The 22389-nt window shown below is 33.6% G+C and overlaps 1 protein-coding gene across 4 annotated transcripts in view; it reads left to right on the top strand.

Moving 5' to 3' along the window:
- The window catches only part of LOC128681071 (nephrin-like), a 298109-nt gene extending 286871 nt beyond the window's left edge, over positions 1–11238 (top strand). For all 4 annotated transcript variants that reach the window (XM_053764654.2, XM_053764651.1, XM_053764653.1 and 1 more), the window contains 6 exons: positions 161–344; positions 1495–1623; positions 2084–2173; positions 3503–3903; positions 7681–7957; positions 8242–11238. In XM_053764654.2, coding sequence (XP_053620629.1) covers positions 161–344; positions 1495–1623; positions 2084–2173; positions 3503–3903; positions 7681–7957; positions 8242–8336 — 1176 coding nt within the window. In that variant the 3' untranslated portion in view covers positions 8337–11238. The remainder of the gene's footprint in view (positions 1–160; positions 345–1494; positions 1624–2083; positions 2174–3502; positions 3904–7680; positions 7958–8241) is intronic.
- The last annotated feature ends 11151 nt before the right edge of the window (positions 11239–22389 follow it).

The raw sequence follows: 22389 nt of genomic DNA on the forward strand, positions 1-22389 counted from the left end.
ACGAGATTGTTATATAAACTCATGTGGCACGGGTATAATTCGAATTTAGGATCATTGGAATTTTATATTTTCATAACGTTAACCATTCGTCTTAACATAACCATTACACCACCAACGCTTTAATAAATTAAAACTAGCTAATCTTAAACTATTCCACCAGGTGTTCGACATGACAACGGGGCTTCTCCTTCGCAACGTAACGAATGAAGACCCTGAATTCGAAGTGTCAGGTCTAATTGCCAGCAACGCTCTAGCTGTATCAGTGAGAGCGTTCAACAAGAAGGGGTCCAGTGAACCTCTTACCTTAACTTCTAATCTCTTGAAATACCCCCAGAGACACACTGGTGAGTCTTTTTGGTTCCTCCTTAGAATAGGACCACTCCATATCGAATGTGCGTTCAGCTGTTTGGAGCCCTGTCAGCTCTTTTCTAGACGATGAGAGGAGGACAAACGGGTTTCTTATTTTTTTTATTTTCATGTCTATGGAAAGTACAGGTAGGTTTCTACTTCCATGGATAATGCAAAACTGAAACTTGTACTCATTAATGGCAATCAAACCCTTTTTAGAAAAACATTGTTCGAATCTTCGTTCGAATTTCGAACATTAAAATTTATAAACAATTTATTTCAATTTTCTAATTCCAAATTCAAAGTCGTGCCGCCGTGAACACACTTTTTTCGGAGTTTCTTCCCGGTAATACTTTTCTTTTATAGAATGCCAAATGGAAGGCACTTTGTCACTGCCGGGACAATCAAATTACGACTTTATACCCTGGGCAGTGTGATTTATATTAGCACAACGCAATTTTTAACACGGAAAATTATGTTTTGAACTCGTAAACGGAACATAATGGAGTTATTCTTTTCGTGAATATCGTTTGAGATCTCTTTATTAATTACAACACAAAGTCTATGATTACAAACTTGATATAATTGAAATAAAATTCGGTATAAAATTAATAAATATCTTAATAAAAGTAAAGTTTATAAATTTCCATTTTATAACGAAGTTTTGTAATTTCCATTCTCTGAGTAGCGTAAAAGATTTGCACGATAAACCTCAGGCTAACTCGTAAAAGATCGTTTGTGTACAAAACTGTGTTTCTGTGCAATTGTCTTGTTTGGAATGATGCCAACCCTCGAATGCAGGTAACTATCATGTTATCAGATTGGCGGAAATTACTTTTATTAGATGCAATTATTTCGCTAATTTGAAAAGAATACTTTTTTAATTGAAACTAGAATTGACTATAATAATATGAGTAAGATTCGAACCTGGGACCTTTCGGTGCACTAGTACATGCAGCACTACATTGCCAGGCAATTTTGTCCTTTCGATCTACCCAACACGTGGCCATACCAGCGCTGGCAGCTTAGAACTCCTTACGTAGGTATATGTCTACAACAGCTGAAAGAGATAGCAATACATGCACCTTTTAGCATTAAAAAAGTTTTCGGGAGTTTTCATGATTTAACCCAAATTATTGTCCACAGCCCAAGTCCCAGTGAAGGTGGAGCTAACCACAGTCCTGATCATAGTTCTGGGCGCGGTCGGGGTCATAGCGGCCATGACAGCTGTTTCGGCCATGGTATTCTGCTGTAAATACTGCAACAAAAAAGACAGTAATTATCACAAAATTATTACTAATCGAAAGTTTCAGCTTCGTTTTATATTATACTTAGTTTCGGTCGAACACTAATGCAAATACGAATAACATTAAGAAACAATAAATTTTCGCTCAGCCTACTGCAAGCTACAGTTAACTAGTTACTAACTTAACCTAATCTAACCTAACCTGTTACTAACCTGTAAACGGTCAAATATATTGCGCAATATGAATAAACGACAAGGATACATTACCAAATTGAAAAGTACCATTTTCTTGTAAAACTTACACAGCTATACCGACTCTTTCACCGGGCCAGATATCAATTCCATTCATTCACATTGCACAATATAATTGATTGTCTAGGGGCGTGTGCTGTAAGCGAACAGTCTGCTAATTCGTTGTCAAAGTAAAATATGTCTTCAGCGCATGTTCTAGAGGTCAAATTCCAATTAACATAATTTACTTTGTTTCAGACAAAAATGAGAAAAACAAAAGACAGCAAGATGAAACATCAAACATACCACTGACTGGCACCAAAGAATCTGAGAGCGTTGACAGTTTGGGTAAGTGAATGAATGAACGAATGAAATTGTAAAAAATAGGAGAGTCTTGTATATAGGGACCTAAAATTTCCGTGATTAGCAACCAAAAAATTTATATGAAATTGTTGTCGACAGGTTATGTAAGTTAATAAATGAAGGAATGAAATTATGTATTTCAAACTTAAACCTAAACCAAATATTTTATTGATAATAAAAAATATAACTCAACTTTATTGATAAATCATTTTTTTTGATAACCATAGACATTTGAAGTATTGTATTTACGTCTGGCAGCCGCTCAGAAGACCAAATAAGAAAAATACAAACACGTAACACGTTACTAACACCCGCATGCTATCTCTTTTTCCCATATCGTGTACGCATCGTGTGAAAAAAGGAGGGAACGTGTGGACGCAATGACATGCTACGTGTTTTATGTTTCATGGTCCCCCATATGTAAAATCACATCCAAATCTTCAAAAATATTTTAATTTTTTTATATGTACCACGGATTTCGTGGCGTCACAGCCCCAAATGCATCTAAATGCCAAAAAAAAGTGAGAAAGAGAGAAATAAGCGTATTTAACGAATTATTTGTGTTTAATAAAATAAACAAAGAAAAGTTGGTTTAAAATCTACAACAAACATAATTTCACAAATACTCTCTATGCTTCACACAGAGAATTTTCAAATGAAGTTGAATTTTCCCCGCTCTTGCGAGTTGAATTTATTATAACTAGCGTTTCAATAAATTCTAAACTTTCTCCTTTATGGTCCCAACAGAAAAATAAATCCTACATAATAAGTTTTAAACTAAACTGTGGTATAAACATGATTTAGCTTTAATATTGTTTTATTATTTTAATTAAACATATTCTCGTTAATTAATTTGTTGATTAATTTTTTTTCTGTAGAAAGTATGGCTCTATTCTGTTATTATATTGTGTCGACCTATACAGGTAGTTAGCCTGGTCAATTTGTAGGTTATATATAAATAATAATAATTATTATTTTATTATAGTATTAATGGTAATTAATTGTAATAATAATAATTAATTGATTACGTATATTTTTAATATTTTTTATTTACATTCATTGTGTAAGTAATATCTTTTTTGAACAATCATTTATTAAGATATATATATGATATCTGAATCAATGAAAGTTCAAAATAAAATTCGAATTTTAAGAGGGTTCATATAACTTTTTTTTTAAATAGTGTATCATATTTTAGTCCTATTATATACTTATAAAATAAGATTATGTGAAATAAAAAAGAAACATAAATAACACACAAAGGACAAAAGTTCAAGTTCTTATAGTTATTCTTAAAAAGTATTTATTTTCCAGATAAAAACCCAGACATTATACCACTAGACGGGAAAATAAGCGACAGCTGTTCAAATAAATCGTCTACGACCGACTACAGCTCAATCAGACCATTGATATCAAAAACTCCAACAGAAAAATATGATTTTCCACCAAATTGCGATAGATTTTACGATCACAACATTGATCCTTGCAACCAATACATCCAAGTGAGAGCAATGGACTATAGAGTTCGACCAACGTACCAAGCCAACTTGGCGCCAATGCCCAACCTTGGGCCAAGTATACAAAGCTTAGGACCAATGAGCAGCCTGCATATGCCAAATGTTGGGGCCAATGATTGTCATAGACAACAGTATGATAAGGTGTATGAAGATTGGCTGAAATACAAAAATGCTTTGCCTTTAAATACTAGTGGATTGGTAAGTGTATTTTAATCTTTATTTTTGCCCTAGAATAGGACTACTCCATATCCCCGCTGATGTCGTAAGATACGACGAAATGATACACAGCCTAGGTAGCTGATAGGCAACAATAGTATTCCCAAGGAGGGTTGACGACAGGCAGGCGGCGGGTCGTAAAATCACAGCCAAACTTCAAAATTTTAAGGTGTTTTCCACGCTGACCCCGGGCTTCGCGGCTTCACAACCCCGACCACAACCGGGACATGCAGAGAGGACAGTGAGTCAAAAATTACTTTATTATAGGTTCTACAAAGTTTTATGCTACATATTTTAATAAATAACTCATATTAAAATTTAAACAAATGTTTTATATTAAAAAGACAAATGAAATTTATACGAAATATAGAGAATTAATATGAAAAATTTAACATTTTTCAAATCGTAAACGAAAACGGTTGTAAAAACATCTACGTACAAAAACCGCTGTGTTCTCTTCCTAAAATAATATTTGTTCATATCTTGGGGGCATACCTTTTATGAAAATTGACCGTATGAAAAATTCTCCCAACGAATAATTACATTATACAGGACCGCACGCTGGAACCGCAACTTTTTATATATTTCAATTTTGTCTAGACAACGAGGTAATTGTACCACTGTGTTATTAGTTTTGTAAATTTTTTTTTTTTCATAATCAATTTATTTCAGGTAATAACATAAGTACAGTATAAAATCCTATACAAATGACAGTGAATTATAAATATCATACAGACTAATAATTCTTAATTACTAGGTTACACTTAATATCAGCGACGTGTGACGTTAGTGATTCATTGAGAATTTAATAAATAATGATTATATAAGTACATATTCATTGCGAACTAGTCCTTATTACCGCGGCATACAAATCCGTGCCGGGTAGTTTGACGTGCGGTCAATTATACCAAGATACTTAAATAAGGAATTCTTTGCAAAAAAATCAGTATGATCATAGTAATACCTAACGAGGCATGTGGTCCCGTCCTGGAATAAGACGTCTATCTTCGACGAATATCTTCCCGTGAATGTCGTACGAGGCGACTAGGGGAGACATAGCCTTAACAGCTGATAGAAAAAAATATCAGGTGATCTTGGGGGCCAATCAATGTCACCGATTCTCGAAATTAATCGACCGGGAAATATTCTTTTTAATGTTTCTACTGAGGCTCGTGCCGTGTGACATGTGACCCCGTCATGTTGAAACCAAATGTTTTCTAATTAAAACACGTTGTTCCGTCGTAAAACGCTCCATAATAAACTTGCCGTAAGTATCTACACAAAGTTAATTTTCATGCAACAACTGTCATACTTATTTACCGCCAAAACAAAATGGCGGCCAAAAAAGTTGTATACCTCCAAGCTGGCCACCCTGTATAAACAGTTACATAAACTTACACAAACTGTTTATTTTATAAGACTAAGAAAGAAGAAAGAAAGAAAACATTTATTTGCCAAAAGCATGAGTACAAATAGACAAATTGATGTCAAAATGAATTAGACCTACACGTTTTACCGAATATAGGTATGCAAATATAAATAAATAAAGAGGAGCATGCTATCCATTACAAATCCAAAACAAAAAAAGAATTATAATGTACTTATACTAGCCCTAAATTCTATCCGAGTCTATCATTAAAGAAATCATTTAAAGTATAATAACATTTATCAGTTAATAAAGACATGAGGTGCTTTTTAAATAGATTTAAATTTAAGCTTTTATATTGATTTGGAATTTTGTTGTAAATTTTCGGTGCCATACATACTATGCTATTACCGAGTAAAGCAGTTTTTGATGGGTGCATGCATAATCGATAGATATCTCGATGATTCCTCAATACAACATCAGCTAGACGAGGGAATAAATGAGCATTGGTTTTCACAAATGTTGCTACCTCAAGTATGTAAACTGACGGAAATGTAAGAATTTTGTGTTCTTTAAAAAACGGCTGAGAACTATCAATGCTTTGGAGTCTAAACATTGCGCGAATACAGCGTTTTTGCACATACCACTAACTGTACATACCATGTTAAAATAAAATAATAAAGTTAAAATAGAAGCAAATAAATATATTCTATTATTATTATTATTAAAAAAAAAACTCGTTGTACATTTTGCCTTTTCAATTACTAAACGTTGTGGTTGTATTTTGTTAATTACTCTTAGCCACAGAATTAATATAAAGCTCTCAGGGACGCTTTTAGCGAGTATGCTTACTTAAGCTTCTCGGCTGACCACAAAATTGTCAGTTGCAACGAGAAATTCTACCTTTTGCTTTTCCAACACTATAAAATATTCTTGTAAATTTATGCTTCGAGAAAAGGATGGTACGGCCGTGCCGTTTTTTTGCTCGACGTTCGACCGGGGGCACCGCTGTGCCCCCGGATATTGAGATTTCTTTGTTTTGATGTTTATTGAATGGGTGTATTTGAATGTACATTTTAACTATAAAAAAATTCTTTAGCGGCGTTGTGCACCTTTTGTGATGGGTAACAAATGTTAAACTCGTCTCAAGACACGTGACCTGAAAATTTGTTTCTTTTTTCCTAGCTATTTAAGTCCCACTGCTGGGCAATAGCCTCCCCTAACTTCCACGCATCCCTATCCTTGGTGTTCCCATGCCATTCTTTGTCGAATATTATAAATGCTTAAGTAAGGTTACTTGTTAGTTACCTTTTCGCTACTGGACGATTGTTATGAAATTTGGTACACGGGTAGAATATAGCCTGGAATAATACATAGGGTACTTTTTATCCCAAAATTCCCACGGGAGCGATGCCCCGGGACGCTAGCTGCGTTTTTTATAATGTCATCCAACCTTCCTGGGCCCCTCTTTTCCTGTATCCGTCAGTTGGAATCCATGAGATCAATCTGTATGTCCATCTCTCCGGATGCATGCGGCAGACGTGACCCGCCCAGTCCCACTTCAGTGTGGCAGCCTTAGTTGCCGCATCAACAATGTTTGTTCGCGAGCGCAGCACAGTGTTCCTCACTCGGTCGGCGAGTTTGAGACCTAACATACTGCGCTCCTTTGGCAAACCTTCAGTTTGAACCATCGCTCTTCAGTTAGAACTACGAACCAACCAAACATGGTCTGTTTGGGCACCGTAGGTAAAATGCATATAAGTATATTCAAGTTTTCTCTTCTGCCAACACTCCCGGAGCGCAAACCCGAAAATTCTAATTCAAATAATTTATTCAGAAATTAGACCTTCACAGGCACTTTTTCACGTCAATTTTTATATTGAATAGTTTTTTCTCACAAGCTACAAACTACTGGCATTTCGAGACGACCACTGCTGAGAAGAAATGCCGAAAGAAACTCATTTGAACGGTGTTGGTCCCTATCATGCCAACACTGTTCAAATGAGTTTTTTGTCGACAAAGAGATCTTGTTGTATTCAACGCATAACAAAAACTCATGTCCGTGCAGTAAACCGTTGACGGGAACTCTTCACTCGTCGTTGGGACCCGATTTGTTGCAATGCAATGATGCATTGTCATCCAAACTAAACGTTATGCAAAATTTCAGTTCAAACTGTTTAAGATATTTGCTTCAAAATTGAGTTGCAATCTGCACATTATACATACATTACAAGTTAATTAAGGTACATTTCAAGTTAAATAGAATAATAATAATAATAAAGTTAGATCTGACTCCTAAACGGTATTACATATTGATAATGTTATTAGACTACATAATAAAACTAATTATGATTGTCAAATTATGTGATCGATAAATTTGTCATTTGTTTTAGCTACCGGCGGAACAACTAATGCCACCTGAATTATACTCAACACCGCCGGCACCATCCCTCTACAGCAATCCAAACAGAAATCCTCTAAACCTAGCTCAAATGCCAGATCTAGAACACAGATACCACCTGGAACCTAGGTCCTTGGTTATGGACTCTAGAAGCTGTTCAAACTCGCCGCCAGTGAGATTCAATACTGATAATAGTGTGTACTTTAACAAAAGTATGCTTGAGAGGCCAACTAATACGTTACCCCATACAAAACCCACAAGGGTGAATGGTTAGTAATATATATTTTTTATATTTTTATCCCATACAAAGTCGAAATTAATTTCTGCGGGACCTACTGTACTGGTTTGAAGAATTTTATTTATGTATAGTGAAAAATTACTTAAAATCTATACATTATTAATACTTCAAATGGCTTAAAAATAATCTTATATCAAAAGCTTTTCTCGACCAATATGAAATTCTGAAATAGTAATACGTATTTAAATTAATAAAAAAATAATTTAAAAAGAACAAATCCATATGCTATTAATAATATTCTATGTTTCTTTACAGGAAATTCATCAAATCCATCTAGTGAAACAAAAAACAGTGCATCAAAAGCAACAGAGACTAATTCAGAACATGTGAAAGCAAGTCAAGAGTGTTAAAGTGTACTGAACAATGTGTTAGTGCGGATCAGTCATTTTGACATTGACATTTAAACAATATTTGACATATACTTAATATAGTGAGTGAGAGACAATTAGAGAGACATCGTAATGTCCCGTCCGATAAAAAACGGATTATTTATTTTTGTTTAGTGATCAAAATTCAGAATTATTTATTAGATGTTAGCTGTATTTTGTTGAACAGTTTTTGTTTCGCGAACACGTATTGAACAATATGTACGCGTGTGATAACTATTTTGAATAATTAATTCGTATACTCACTGCCATTCGATAAAATATGTTTTTCCTTATACAATATCAAAATAATATACTAAATTGTGAAATACTAGAAACACTAAAATGTTATTTATTGATATTTTTAATATTCACTGCTATCGTTCCGAATAAAAATGGAATGCATACAAGTTTCTGACTTTTGCATTTTTATTTTGTTAAAAAGAATTAAAGCTGAATTTATAATAAATCCGGGTAAAAAAAAAAACATTAAATTTGAGCTCACTGTATTTTAATCCATCTCTCTGATAATTTATGAATATTTATAAGCTGAGTATAATCCAATCAGTTTTATATCATGTTCATAAAAATATAATATTGTATATACATGTGATAATATGTATATACAATATATATAGAGAAAGTAATAAAAAAAAGAAAGGGGATATATAGAGAAAGTAAAAAATTTTGCTATAATCTCAACTATATAAATACGAAAGTAAGTTTGTTTGTTTACTTGTCTTCACGCGTTATATACTCAACCAATCTTCTTAAAATTTAACATAATATAATTAAGAGTATACATAGTGGTGGACATAATGTACTTTTCATCCCGGAAAATTATTGTTTATTGTATTGTGTAAAATAAATGAAAAAGGCTAAATATCAAGATATTTTTTATCATTAAACATAATAATTCGGAGTAAAACCAATTACATATTTAAATTCTCAATTGATCTATTTAATTTGATTCAATTTCCAAATCTTAAAGTAGTCTTTTCTTCTTGTTTTCAAATAATAAAATTAACAGTTTTTTTTTATAATTTTTTAGTGTTTCTAGCAGTGACGTTAGTTAAGAGAGTAAATGTCAATTTATCATTAAGTCGATGGTTAGTTCTGACGTTGCATCCAAGTGGATGTATAAGACTGAATTTGTAATGTAAAAATTGTGACCCTGTTCAATCATATAGATAAAATATAAAGTTGGGTGTCTGCTATGCGATATTTAATTGTAATTTCTTATTTGATTGAAAACTTTTTTGTTATGGGTAAAAAATGTTAAACTCACCCCGGTCGAAAATTCGTGAGACGTCAAAAATGCATATTCAAGTTTTCACTTCTCCCGGCTCTCCCGGAGTGCAGCCCTTTTTTTAACGTGACGAATGAATATTTTGTTTGTTCCTTTAAACAATTTAAAAATAATATTTGCAGATTTAAGATTAATAATCTTGCGTTGCGCAAACTTTGCGTTATTGTATATATATAATATATAATAAAAAAATAATAAAAAAAAAATCGTGTAAGCAGACAATGTTTAGTTTTACATATAAATTCGTATGTTTTCTGTAAATATTGTAAATATAATTCGATAAGTATGTTATACAAAGAGTTGCCATAATAGTTACAAAAAAAAATAGCATAATGTATGCATTAAAATGTATATATTATTATAATTGTTACTATGAAAAATCGAGCTTTTATGTTAGTAAAAATGATGGAAATTGTTTAAATAAATATATGTATGTGCATTGTCGCCGGCTCTCAATATCTTATGTTATAAAATAAAAATAAATATTGTGTAATTTAAAATATTTTTTTTTTTTCATAAAATTATTCAGTTCCATAAAATCATTCAGTTTTGTTGCATTGATTTTTTTTTTGTGATTCAATTATATTTAATTTTCTAATTAATGTAAATATATTCTAGATTTTGTATTTTTATTATTATGTACAAATTTTTGTCTGTAATAAAACACCAAGATTATTTGAGAAACGGGTAAAAACTCTAAGAGAAGATAAATGAATATGTTAAACAGTATATATATATATATATATATATATAATAAATATAAATTATTTGGATTGTTGAAAAATTAATATTTGGCTTGAAGGTTCGAAATTTATGAATGTATAATAATTATAAAACTAACATAAATTTATGTGATAATGATTAAAATACGTTTAACCGTCTAGCTATGATATTGTACCTTTGTACGATTACTTTGACAAAATGATTACAAAAATATATGTCACAAAATTTTTACTTTGTTTGAAGATTCCGTAAATTTAATTACTATTTTATTACATTTATTATAGTAAAAACATCGAAAATTTGAATAGTGTGTGTAATTTAGATTCTATCTCAGTCCAATATCAATGGATACGAATAAACAATATTTTTATGTTTGTTTGTTAAATAAAATATGGGAATGGCATTTGGGAAAATACCTAACCAATTTGTTTATTTAGGATTTATTTTGTGTATTTGTAACATAACCTCAATTTTGTTACGGTGATTATTTCCGGTATTTATTTTTAAAATGAAATAGTGAACAACATAGCGCATAATAATAATCCCAATAATTTTTGTCGTTTAACATTTTTGAAATTCAAGAGTAAAAACGTCTGTCTGCAACCATGTGGAACGATGTACAAAAATAGTAACTTATAAAGATAATAATTTCTTTGCTTTATCTTAATTTTTATACTTTGACAAATGTTGCCATTATATCATCATCATAGAACTAATTGCCTTGACGACTGTACCATTATTTTCGTGAAGAACAAAATTTTTCATTTTAATAACAAAGAAAGCGTAATATTTTAAGCGAATATTATGTTTCTTGTGTATAATGTTCATTTTCTTTTAATAAATGTGAATTTTTAACTTGAAAATGTTTTAATATGCCACCTCGGATTACATGAATGTACTAAATGTTATGTGTGTATATAATGTTAGTAATTGTGGGAGTTTTTCATGTTTCGAAAATAACTAATATATTTTTACAGTAAATAATATAATATAAATACAGACATGTATAGTAGTATAGAAGTTTGTATGAACTTTTTTGCCAAATGAAAAAGCCAACAATGTATGCGGCTCGAGCAGGATTCGAACTTGAGACCATTTAGTTCCGAGAAGAGCATTTTAACCATTGGATCATCAACCATAATAGAAGTTTATATACCAGTCTGAAGATTGTTTTTTTACAAAAAAAAACTATGATTCATCATAGTATTTTTTCCATAGACCACAAAATGCTTCTGGTTAAGGAAAACAAAACCTGCACACTGAGCACTCAATCAACGTCGACTATTTGTGTTGACAACTTGACACTAGATGGCGGTAGTCGTAAAAGTCATTACGCCTATAGGATAGAATAAAATCTGACACCAGTGTTAACAATAACACTGGCCTTACAATGATTTGTTTTGTGCTCTTTCAATGTGAAAGAAAATGCGATTATGTCCTTCCTAAGAGAGTCCACGGGAAACATGGCTAGCACGACAACTGTTTTAAGCCATGATTTTATCGCACTTTCCGCGTCATCTAACCTTGCGAGCATGAGTTTTATACATTGGTTTAAATTTTGCAATTGACATGTCATTTCATCTTAGACCGCGTTTATTTGTCTCAAGTGCGAGCATGGCTACAGGGTAGCTGCCGTTTTTTGAAAAGAAATTATCGAATGACTTAAATTTATCTGAGATTTTCCAGACACAGATAAAACCAATGCTCGCATATTACATAGAAATGGCTTGAGTTTAAAAAGTTTTAGCGCCGCGACTATTAAGTATCTCGCGAGCCATGCAACGGCCGCAGAAGCAAAATTTATCTTCTCCATATCATTCCTATCTCCAGAGCATCCCATACATTCCCATAAAACTTGCCATACATAACCACCAACATCCTATTAGACGACACAGGAAAGCTCTTCGGCGCACATTTTTTCTTAAGCACAAGGAAATAAAGGCCAATCTCGCTTGGATGTGGTTTTGGATAAAAGTGACACCATTAATATTGTTTTCCTTTGGGTTTTATAAATAACTGATACACCATCTTATCTGGACAGTATTTCTGAATTACAAGTTGGGTTAAGGTGGCACTAAGCAAGGATTCGCGGTACTTATTTGTGAAAAGGATTCTGCAAACGGCTGCTGTTTACTTAACTAAGTATAATTTATGTTTCAGTTAAGTGAAAAAATAATTGTTTTAGTTTTTTTTTCAGATTCGCCCGGTGGGGATCGCGCTGCGTTTAAATCCATACTAATATTATAAAGAGGAAAGATTTTTACTACTGGGCCAACTTTGATGAAATTTGGCACAGAGATAGGCGAAACCTTCAGGACTGACATACTGACAGGATACTTTTTATTATGATTTTAAAAGAGCGAAGCCGAGGCGAGGCGCTAGTCAATAATAATTTCTCACTGTAATAAAACTGAATATATATACTAAAACAAAAACTTATAACTTAAATTTGTATTTCATAGTAATGAGTATTTTTTATTATCATTATTAACTACCTTCAACGCAAATTTCTGTGCGAAAGCGAAACACGATTTTCATACAAACTTTCACCCCCCATTAAAGTCATTTGGGGCTAGATATTGGTCGATGAAATTAGAATGTATAGGAATAAAGGCTCGTAAGTAGGCAATATACAAAAACGACCTCTTTTTAAAAAACTTTTTATCAGTCAGATTTGCAGTCTGGTAAATAAAGTAGGTACTTAGGCACTGTAATTCCTGCTGCAATCACTTACAGCACCTAAATATTAAATAAACATTAGCAAATAAAACAAGGATTGTAGACGAGGAGGGAATGTAAAGCAGCCAATAATTTTAAAATGTTTTTATTTCATTTCCTCTCTCTCACTCTCACCTGAGCGTTTTCCCGATTGCTTTCTCACTCTTACCCGACTCTGTAAGTTACTGAAAATGTGTGTATAATATTTTTTTGAAAAATATTTGATAAATACACATGGAATCGCAATATGTTGTCAACCATATTCTAAAAGTTGTAGTAACATGACAAACACATATTTATCCAAAAACTAGGTAAAAACATAATAAATTATAAGACTTTAGGTCTTCCTCTGTAATCGCACTATCTATTAGTGAAAACAGCATGAAAATCCGTGCAGCAGTTTTTGAGTTTATCGTTAGCAGACAGAACAGCCAGACGCGGTAGAGGACTTCTTGGACAATTACGTTAATATTCTAATTCGATTATTTCATAGTGGATATAATAAATCTTGTGCATACTTAGGAAATTTACATACTTTTACTTAAGAATGAAAAATTTTATAGTTTCTTTTAAATAATAGCGAAAACTAAAAATATAACATAGCATGCTACACTAGATAATTGATTTCATAAGAAAGTAATAAAGTTTCCTATAGGATACAGTTACTAAAAACAAACAGTAACCGTAATACAGTAACCATTTCCCTTGTCGTACAATACTAACACTTTTATAAGTTACACCGAAATCATTTTTTTGCATCTGCGCCAATCGCTATTGGCTAGCGTACGCGCCATGTCTGGAGTTGTCCTCAAGTGTAATATTGTACAATTATTATGAGCGAGATAGCACGACTCATGTTGTTTTTGGATTTAAAATTTTAAGTAGTAGCAATAAGTTCGTTATTTCACTAATGTTTTCATTCGGCCAGATTCGGCGGTCGGTTGTACTATTCTGCGCCGTCGAAAGCCGAGGTTATTTATAAACGTGGTAGTACTAAAATGTGATTAGATTTTGTATAATGGAAATGGAAAACTATAAGTACTATATAATAAAATCCTCTAATTATATATAATCTCCTGTGGTACGTTTTTATTTTTCGCCTTAAATTAAAAGAAATTAATAAATTTTGTCATATTTTTTTATTTATGATACATAAGACATCGTCTACTGGCACAGATGATACAAAGTACAAAAAAATGTAATTGAATTTTTCTATAACGATTCTTTTTAATACTTTTTCTCGACTGCCAGATATTACTCGCCTAAACTGTTTCCAAGTAAATGAAACTCGTATATTTTACAAAGCATTAAGGCTGCCTTCTCTTAAACGACCTGTTTTTGTGGACAACTTTTTATTTTGGTTACGAATCGAAGGCACGTATATTGTTCAAAACACCAACAAATTACTGTTATAATGACAATGCTTTCGGAGATATGACAAAATTAATATCACACATTTTTGCTCTCGTCCTAACGCTCTAAAATACTAAATTATACTCTTAACGTGACGTCACGCACGATTTAGTAATATCTTAGCGGAAAAAAACTATTTTTGTTTTATATATATTTTTTCTTTTTAATAAAGTTAAAGGTTGGTTAAGTATATTTTTATATTTTTTTAAAATGGACTTTCTAACCAACTTTAAATGTTCGTATAATGATCCAGACGCATTGTTGTTGTTGTCTATGAATTATCACAAATTTCCTACTAATATTACAATTGCGAATATTTGTGAAGATGTATGTATGTTTGTTAATCTGTCACGCAAAATTTACTGGTCGTATTGTTATGAAATGTGGCACACGAGTAGAATATAACCTGGAATAACACATAGGGTACTTTTTATCCCGAAATTCCCACGGGAGCGAATCACCGAGGCGCAGCTAGTCGACTCTAATTCTTTCAGAATAACCTGGCCTTATTGGGGCCAATTGAAGCGTACGTTATGGGGCAAAGTTGAGGATAACTCAAATTGGGTTTACAATGCCAGGATTCATGGACCACTTGCAAATTGAAGACCAACTTTGTACAGTCGACTGTATGTCACGTTAGCCTGCTTTGTTCATTATGCAGCGGCAATAAGGGCGAGTTTGGAATTGATTTTGTTAGGTGGATCTGCTGTTGACTGTACCCTTTGTAATGGCTTTCAATGCTTTGTATTAAATACAGTTGTTACCTATGTAGTTATCACTATTATTATTTCTTAGTCTGAAACGGTTCTCCGACAATTGATTCGTCTACGAACAATTATTTTAAAAAAATACTTAAATTTTATACACAGTAGCCTAATCTCCTTTATAAAGCACCATTCGCCACTTCCATACAAACATAATGTTAAAAATTACATGAGTAGTAAAAATTATCTTTGAAGGTTTGATAAGGGAACGAACGTTTCGTCGACAGAATGTTTCGACATCGGGCGTTTGAACGACAGAACACTTCATCTACGAACGATTCGCCGACAGAATAGAGGAGACATTCTGTCGGCGAATCGTATACGAAGCAATTGTCGGAGAACCGTTTCAGACTCTTATTCCTGTATTATAACTATTATATCTGTACTAAACTTTGTATTCCCAAGGAGGGTTGACGGCAGAAAGGCGGTCGGTAATCACATCTGAATCTTAAATTATAAAGTTTATTTTTTACTCTGATCTCGGCTTAACGGCGTCACAGATCCAAATGCAACTCGAGAAACAGTAAAAAAGTTTTAATCTTTCTTTTTTAATTGGACATCATTCCGCTATACAATAACAGCATTTAAGTAGTTCTTCACGGACATGATATTTTGTCACGCGTTGAATTAAACACGCCTGACGACATTAAAGGCTTGTGTCAAAAATGTAATTTTTGTAAAAAAAACCTTAAGTGTTATGCTCCCCGCTTAACCAGCCAATCAGATTGTGAGTGTACAAAGTAATTTCCGCTTGTACAAAGACATTTATACATTGTCGAGACACTCTAAAAGACCATAATGTACATTAAAGTCCTGCAAAATGCTGCTCGCGGCCAAATATGGACATTAAGATGCGACTTTTCGCCTCTATAGCAATTTATTTTACAAACCGTTTTCGAAAACAGGACTGACGGTGTCGCCTTACCTACATGTACGTAGATTTTATCCTCCGTGTTAAATAATAGGGTTTTTAGCAAAATGCATAATATCGTAAGTAATAAAGTTGACTTTTTCTCATACAACTAAACAGGCATGCGGCCCACCTGATGGTAAGTGGTCACCATAGCCTATCAACGGCTGCAACACCAGGGGTGTCACACGCGCGTTGTCTACTTTGCGGCCTAGGATCATTATAATAATATGTATTAGACTTTTTTACAATTATTTCTTGAGAGTGAATTCTGAGCCAGAAGTCATCAGACACTTTCAAAAACGAAAATTTATAATGTAATTAGGTAATCAAATGTCACTTTAATTGGACATTTGATTACCGTGTTTAATGTGATTTTATAGTGTATAAGTTTATGTTATTATTTATTAATGTTATTTGTAAAAAGTTGGTATTCCAATCTGACTCATATATAGTAGATTTCATATACCACCACTTGCTTCCGGTGAAGGAAAACATCGTGAGGAAACCTGTTACTTGGTTCCAGCTGAAAATCAGCGCCTTGTCTCGATATCATGGCACCATGCTGAGCTGGTCGCCATTTCGGCTTACATATTGTATTCGATCTATATTCGTTACTCTTTTGTATGTTTGGGTTTTATGTGTTTGCCGAATAAATGATTTCTTTCTTTTCTTTCACACTGATTGCCAGTATAGTTCCCTAGTGTGTATGCAACTGCCTGCCACTAGATGGCGGTAAGTAGTCGTAAAAGTCGTGTCAGAAGCCCTTAGGCGACTTGAATAAAATCTGACAATAGTGTTAGCAATAAAACACTCGATATGATGATGATGTGATTTTCATGTGATGTAATTTACTTGAATACTTTTTATACACAGGCAACCCTATTCATTGAATATTTAACATCTCTTATTCACTGAAGGACACTCTATACTTAATTATCTGCTACAAGGATAGTCCTTTGTCCTTTTCTCGCGGCTTAAAAAGACGTTAACATTATATTATCTTAAGATTTATGTCATAAGCTGATAACGACTCATTTTTCTTCAGTTTTCCATTGAATGGTGTTTTCCCTGACAAGTGGGGATTGGTGGGTGACATTGATCGTTTTTTTTTTCTTGTAGAAATGAACGGAGATTAGGTGAAGTGGTATTTTTTGGATCTGTATGGGGTGGATTAAACATGTCGGGTTCATAGGCAATACAATTATCCGCTCCCTTATCTATCTTCAAAGATAATTTTTACTACTCATGTAAATGTTAACATTAATTTTGTATGAAAGTGGCGAATGGTGCTCTACAAAGGAGATGGGGCTACTGTGTATAAAATGTAATTTTTTTTTTAATAATTACGCGGGTAACACCGCGCGTGCATAGTTTCTGTTGTTGAAAGTAGTTTCTTCTTTGATTTTTAATGCGTTTACTCCTACGCCACACTAGCGCCAACTCACATTTGAAATTAATTTATTTTATTTTCTTAGCGACAATAAAAAATATTTGTGGTCGTCCAAATTAAAAGGGACCTTTTGGCGCCCGGCACTTTTGCCACTATTGCCGTTGTTTGTATTGGAACAACGGCAATAAAGATCTAAGTGCTAGGCGCCATAAGGTCCCTTTTGATTTGGACGACCACACTTTAACAAATTTTAGTAAAAAGTCTTGTACTTTTCTATATCTAATGCAATATACACTAAAAGGAGTTTTGTGGCCACAGACCTATATTTAGTCAACTGTTACTACGTTATACAATAGTTATACTATAATAACTTCTACTAAAATTGTTATATATAGTGTGTGGCATGATCTGTTAAAACATTTTTTAATTTTCACTAAGAAATAAAAGAATATAATAAAAACGTGATGTGAAGCTAGTGTGCAGGCAGTAATCGCCTTAATAGTAGATCAACTAAGCGCTATAAATAAAAGTATTACAATATCAGACACAACCTTTATCATCAAACCCGCAAACATCCCAAACACGGGTCCCCGGACGTCCGGCGCCTCTGTATCGGACCGGACCGTGTCCGGACCGGACCGGACGTGGCCGGACTAAGTTTGGTTTGTGTTGATGGATGACTGTGTGAACGATTGTTGGTGAACTCGGTTCTTTCAATATTTATATTGTGCTATTTGTTTTACAGGTTTAATGTTAGATGATGTGGTATTTTACAAGCTTTTTTTAACATGAAATGTATGTAAAATGTAGATCAAGGGATTTATAATACAAAACTACGAAGCATACGAATAAGCAAAGCTGTTTATAAACTTCGGTCTAAAATTTGTTGACATTTTTTTCTTGCATATGACAATAACAGTTTGCCAGAAAGCTGGATGGCTACAAATTTCGTGCCCAATTTCAAGAACTTTATAGGTATTGGCACGCAGACATTGTGGAAATGTGATCTTTATAACAAAGCATATAGGTCTAGTTTTCAATGTCATTATTTTGACATTTGTTATTTGTAACCATTGCACTTAGCATATAAGTTCCTTGATGTAAATAGATATGAACCCCCTTATTAATAAAAACGTTATTCTCTGATTAGCCTCGGAATAGTTATTCTTTGTATTGGTCTCGTTCTTTCAATGTCAAATGCTGAAAAGAGAGAGAGGGACAAAACAAAGATATACTACTCCAAGCCAAATCACAGAATTAAATTTTTATTAATAATGCGGGAAATGTATGATAGATGTAGTAGATATGTGTGTTCGGGTGGAATCTTGCAACTTAATTTCAAAGCTGATATCTTTAACCGATTTTGATGAAGTTTTGTAAAAACTTTTAGTATAGTTGACAATGTATTCTTATTGACCGAGCGAGCAAAGCGAGCAATGTCTACAATTCTACTTGGGGTAAAAATATATTTTTTGTATATATGTATGAATGCATGTATGTTTGTAACGCGATAACTTTCGAACCGCTCTGGCCTGATTTTGATGAAATTTAGAAGGTATGTATTCTACAGAATCTGTCAATATAATTTTTAAGTTCGCGGGGCATCAAAATCGGTTAAGTAGTTTTTGAAATACCTATTCACAAGTTTGTAAAAACTCATGAAAGTTTATTGTGGTCTAAGTTCGCGGCGAACAACTAGTGATAATAATGAACTTATAGTGCACCCAGTATCCACACTAAAGTGATCTCTGCAATGGTAGGTATGGTATGTAATGGTACTCACATATTTATATGTGGTCTGACAACTAGGGACGCCGATGACTATATCAAATCGCCCAAAAGTTATATCTGTATAGGTTTTCGGGACCGCAGTAGTTAGAACGTTCGGAATAGACGAAAACGTCTTTAGTTGCTCAGCCATTCTATTATTTTCTTCTCGGTTTTGAAACGACTAAGACACACCTATGTGACCTTAACATCTGTTTGACAATAACAGCAATATGCCCAATACATGCAATTTTCAAAATTTGAAGATATATATTTTTGATTACCCCGAGCTTCGCGACGTTACATGCAGTCAGAGAAGAAAGAAAGAAAAATTTTATTCGACAAATATGTACATTGTGAGGTATATACAGTTTGCTTAATACAATAACATCGTGCCGAAATGGATCCAAGCTCAGCTATACTAAGAAGCCATAACGCTCATTTTCAGCTGAGACATTTATGAATATCTTCTTATCGCTCCCAGACCATCATGGAAGAAATTGATAAGTGGAATACTGCCCTTAAGTTAATGTTGCTCATTATAATCCAACGCATAACTGTAACCCGCTGAATATTCACCACGCATCTGTCGTCAAAACACGAATATCAGTCTTCATCAGCCACTTTATCGTGGCCCCTGATCTTTCACCCAACACCCTCTTAAAAACCCCGCAATCTTAGAAATCTGCGGGGGGCGAAAGCTCATATAATATTGGTGCTATTATAGTCGATGTGACATACGATTTGTCTACGTCACACGCTCGAACCAATGATAGCTGAGGGGGTTTTATGGGGGGGGAGAGGTAGATAAATGTCTTCGGCTGTCTATAAAAAGGGTCCAGTAGTTGAGAGATTGTCACTGGATTACACCCAAAACCGTTTGGACGGTGATTGTACTATTTTAATATATGTGAATATCACTAGTGCAGTTGTGAGTGGGCTCCCGGATTAATTAGCATGATTGGCGGTCCCGGATAAAACCCTAATATTATAAATGCGAAAGTAAAAAAACAAACTTTTTTTTGTTACCTCTTCACGCATTATCTAGTTAACCAGCCTTCTAGATATTTTGCATACATGCAGTTTGAAGTATGGAAAACAACATAGGCTACCATTCAATCAAGAAAAATTATTCACGCATTCAAAATTATTTTATTAACTTTGGATGACGCACATCACTTATCGACGTCACAATATCTTAAATATATAGGTCTACCGCTAAAAAGCCTTGCCTTGCGTATTCTGGGTTGCATTAACGACTGCGAGGCCCGTAAAAATAATTTAGCCTCCCGTGTTCTCGGTTGTATTCACGACTATGACGGCGTCAGGTCCGAGGCCCGCGTAAAAAATAAGCCTCTTATTTTGAAGGCTGTAATTTATATTATTTATTATTTTACGATAGCTCCCCATCCATTTTTGCGAATGCAAATGTTGCGCCCATCAAGCTGTCAAGGCGTATTATCCCTTACTCGCCAATTACGGCATCCTGACCACCGACTGTTAGTGCAGTAGCTTTAAGTAAATAAAAATATATCGTATTTCTTATATAAATTTACTAACGGCCCATACCGGCTTCGCTCGGTTAACAACATAATAAAAAAACCTTCCTCAGGAATCACTAGAGACGATATTTTATCTCAAAATTCCCACGGGAGCGAAGTCCCGGGCAACATCTAGTGTAAAGATAAAGAATATTAAGGAATAATATATTTTACATATTATACAAACAAATGTATAAAAACAATTTGATTACATCGCAGACAGACCGAGACAGGTCAAAGTAAATTAAAACTCATTGTAAAAGTAATTAAAGCGCAAACGTAACTCTTTGCCGCTAGTCTGTTTACAAAGTTAGCCATTAAAAGTATTTCTTGGAATCACAGAAGAAACACTAACGCTAAAAGTTGTGTAGCTTCTACACAAACTATTCCCAACTGAATTGTATATTAGTGTCAGACGCCTAAGATGAGAACCAAGAGTTAGATGTTGTATTTTACAAGCTTTTATTCAGTTTCACATGTTTGCTTGTCTGTCTGCTGTCCCGATGTTTGCTTGTCTGTCTGTAATCAAATCTTGCAAGTTAGATACCTCCTACTTCCAGTTGTCTTACAGAGTTGAAATTTCCCACGTCGTCGCTTCAGTTTCCATGACATTATTATGTTAAGCATGCCCTGATGGTGAACCCAGGATCGACTCCCAACGAGGGAACTCCTCGACGGTTTACAGCACGGAAATTAGTATTTTTGTCACATATGTTAAATGCCACAAGATCTCTCTAGCGACAATAAAAGCCTGTGGTAAAAATGTCATTTTTGTAAAAAAAACTTGTTTACAAACTTTTTTAACCCCCGACGCAAAAAGAGGAGTGATATAACCTTAACGTGTCTGTTTGTGTATCTGTCTTCTGGCATCGTAGCTGACAAACGAATTAACCGACTTTCGTTACGCTTTTTTGTGTCATAGATAATTTTATTAAGTCGGGGGTTTTTTAATTTGTCTAACAAAAGAAACTTGTTAATTTGCAATCTATGTACTCGGAAGTATGTAAGTTCGGGTAGAATCTCGTAAATCAATTTTGCGGCAGAAATCTTCAACGGATTGAGCTGGAATTTTGTATAATATGTAATATATATATATATATATATATATAATCAGCATGTATCACCGATGTATAGAGAGACTGATACGTAGGACAAAAAATTACAACAATAACAAGTTTATTTATTACACAAATGAAAAAAAAAAACTATTTTCAATATTCATTTCGCTACAACTTTTGAACGGCTGAACCGATTTTGATCAAACATATCTAAGAATCACCGCATAAAAATTTTCTATCAAATAAAAAAAAACGCATCCAAATCGGTTCACCCGTTGATGAGCTACGGTGACATGTACACAGACAGACAGCCCTATAACACCCCTCTTTTTGCGTCGGGGGCTTAAAATACAACAATCTATGTATAAATGTTCTTTCGAATGTAAAACGGACTTTCCAAACAGAACAACCGCATCAAACTTGTTACCTCCATTACGTCGCT

The sequence above is a fragment of the Plodia interpunctella genome, chromosome 26, assembly GCF_027563975.2.
Source record: "Plodia interpunctella isolate USDA-ARS_2022_Savannah chromosome 26, ilPloInte3.2, whole genome shotgun sequence".
NCBI classification, from domain to species: Eukaryota; Metazoa; Arthropoda; class Insecta; order Lepidoptera; family Pyralidae; genus Plodia; species Plodia interpunctella.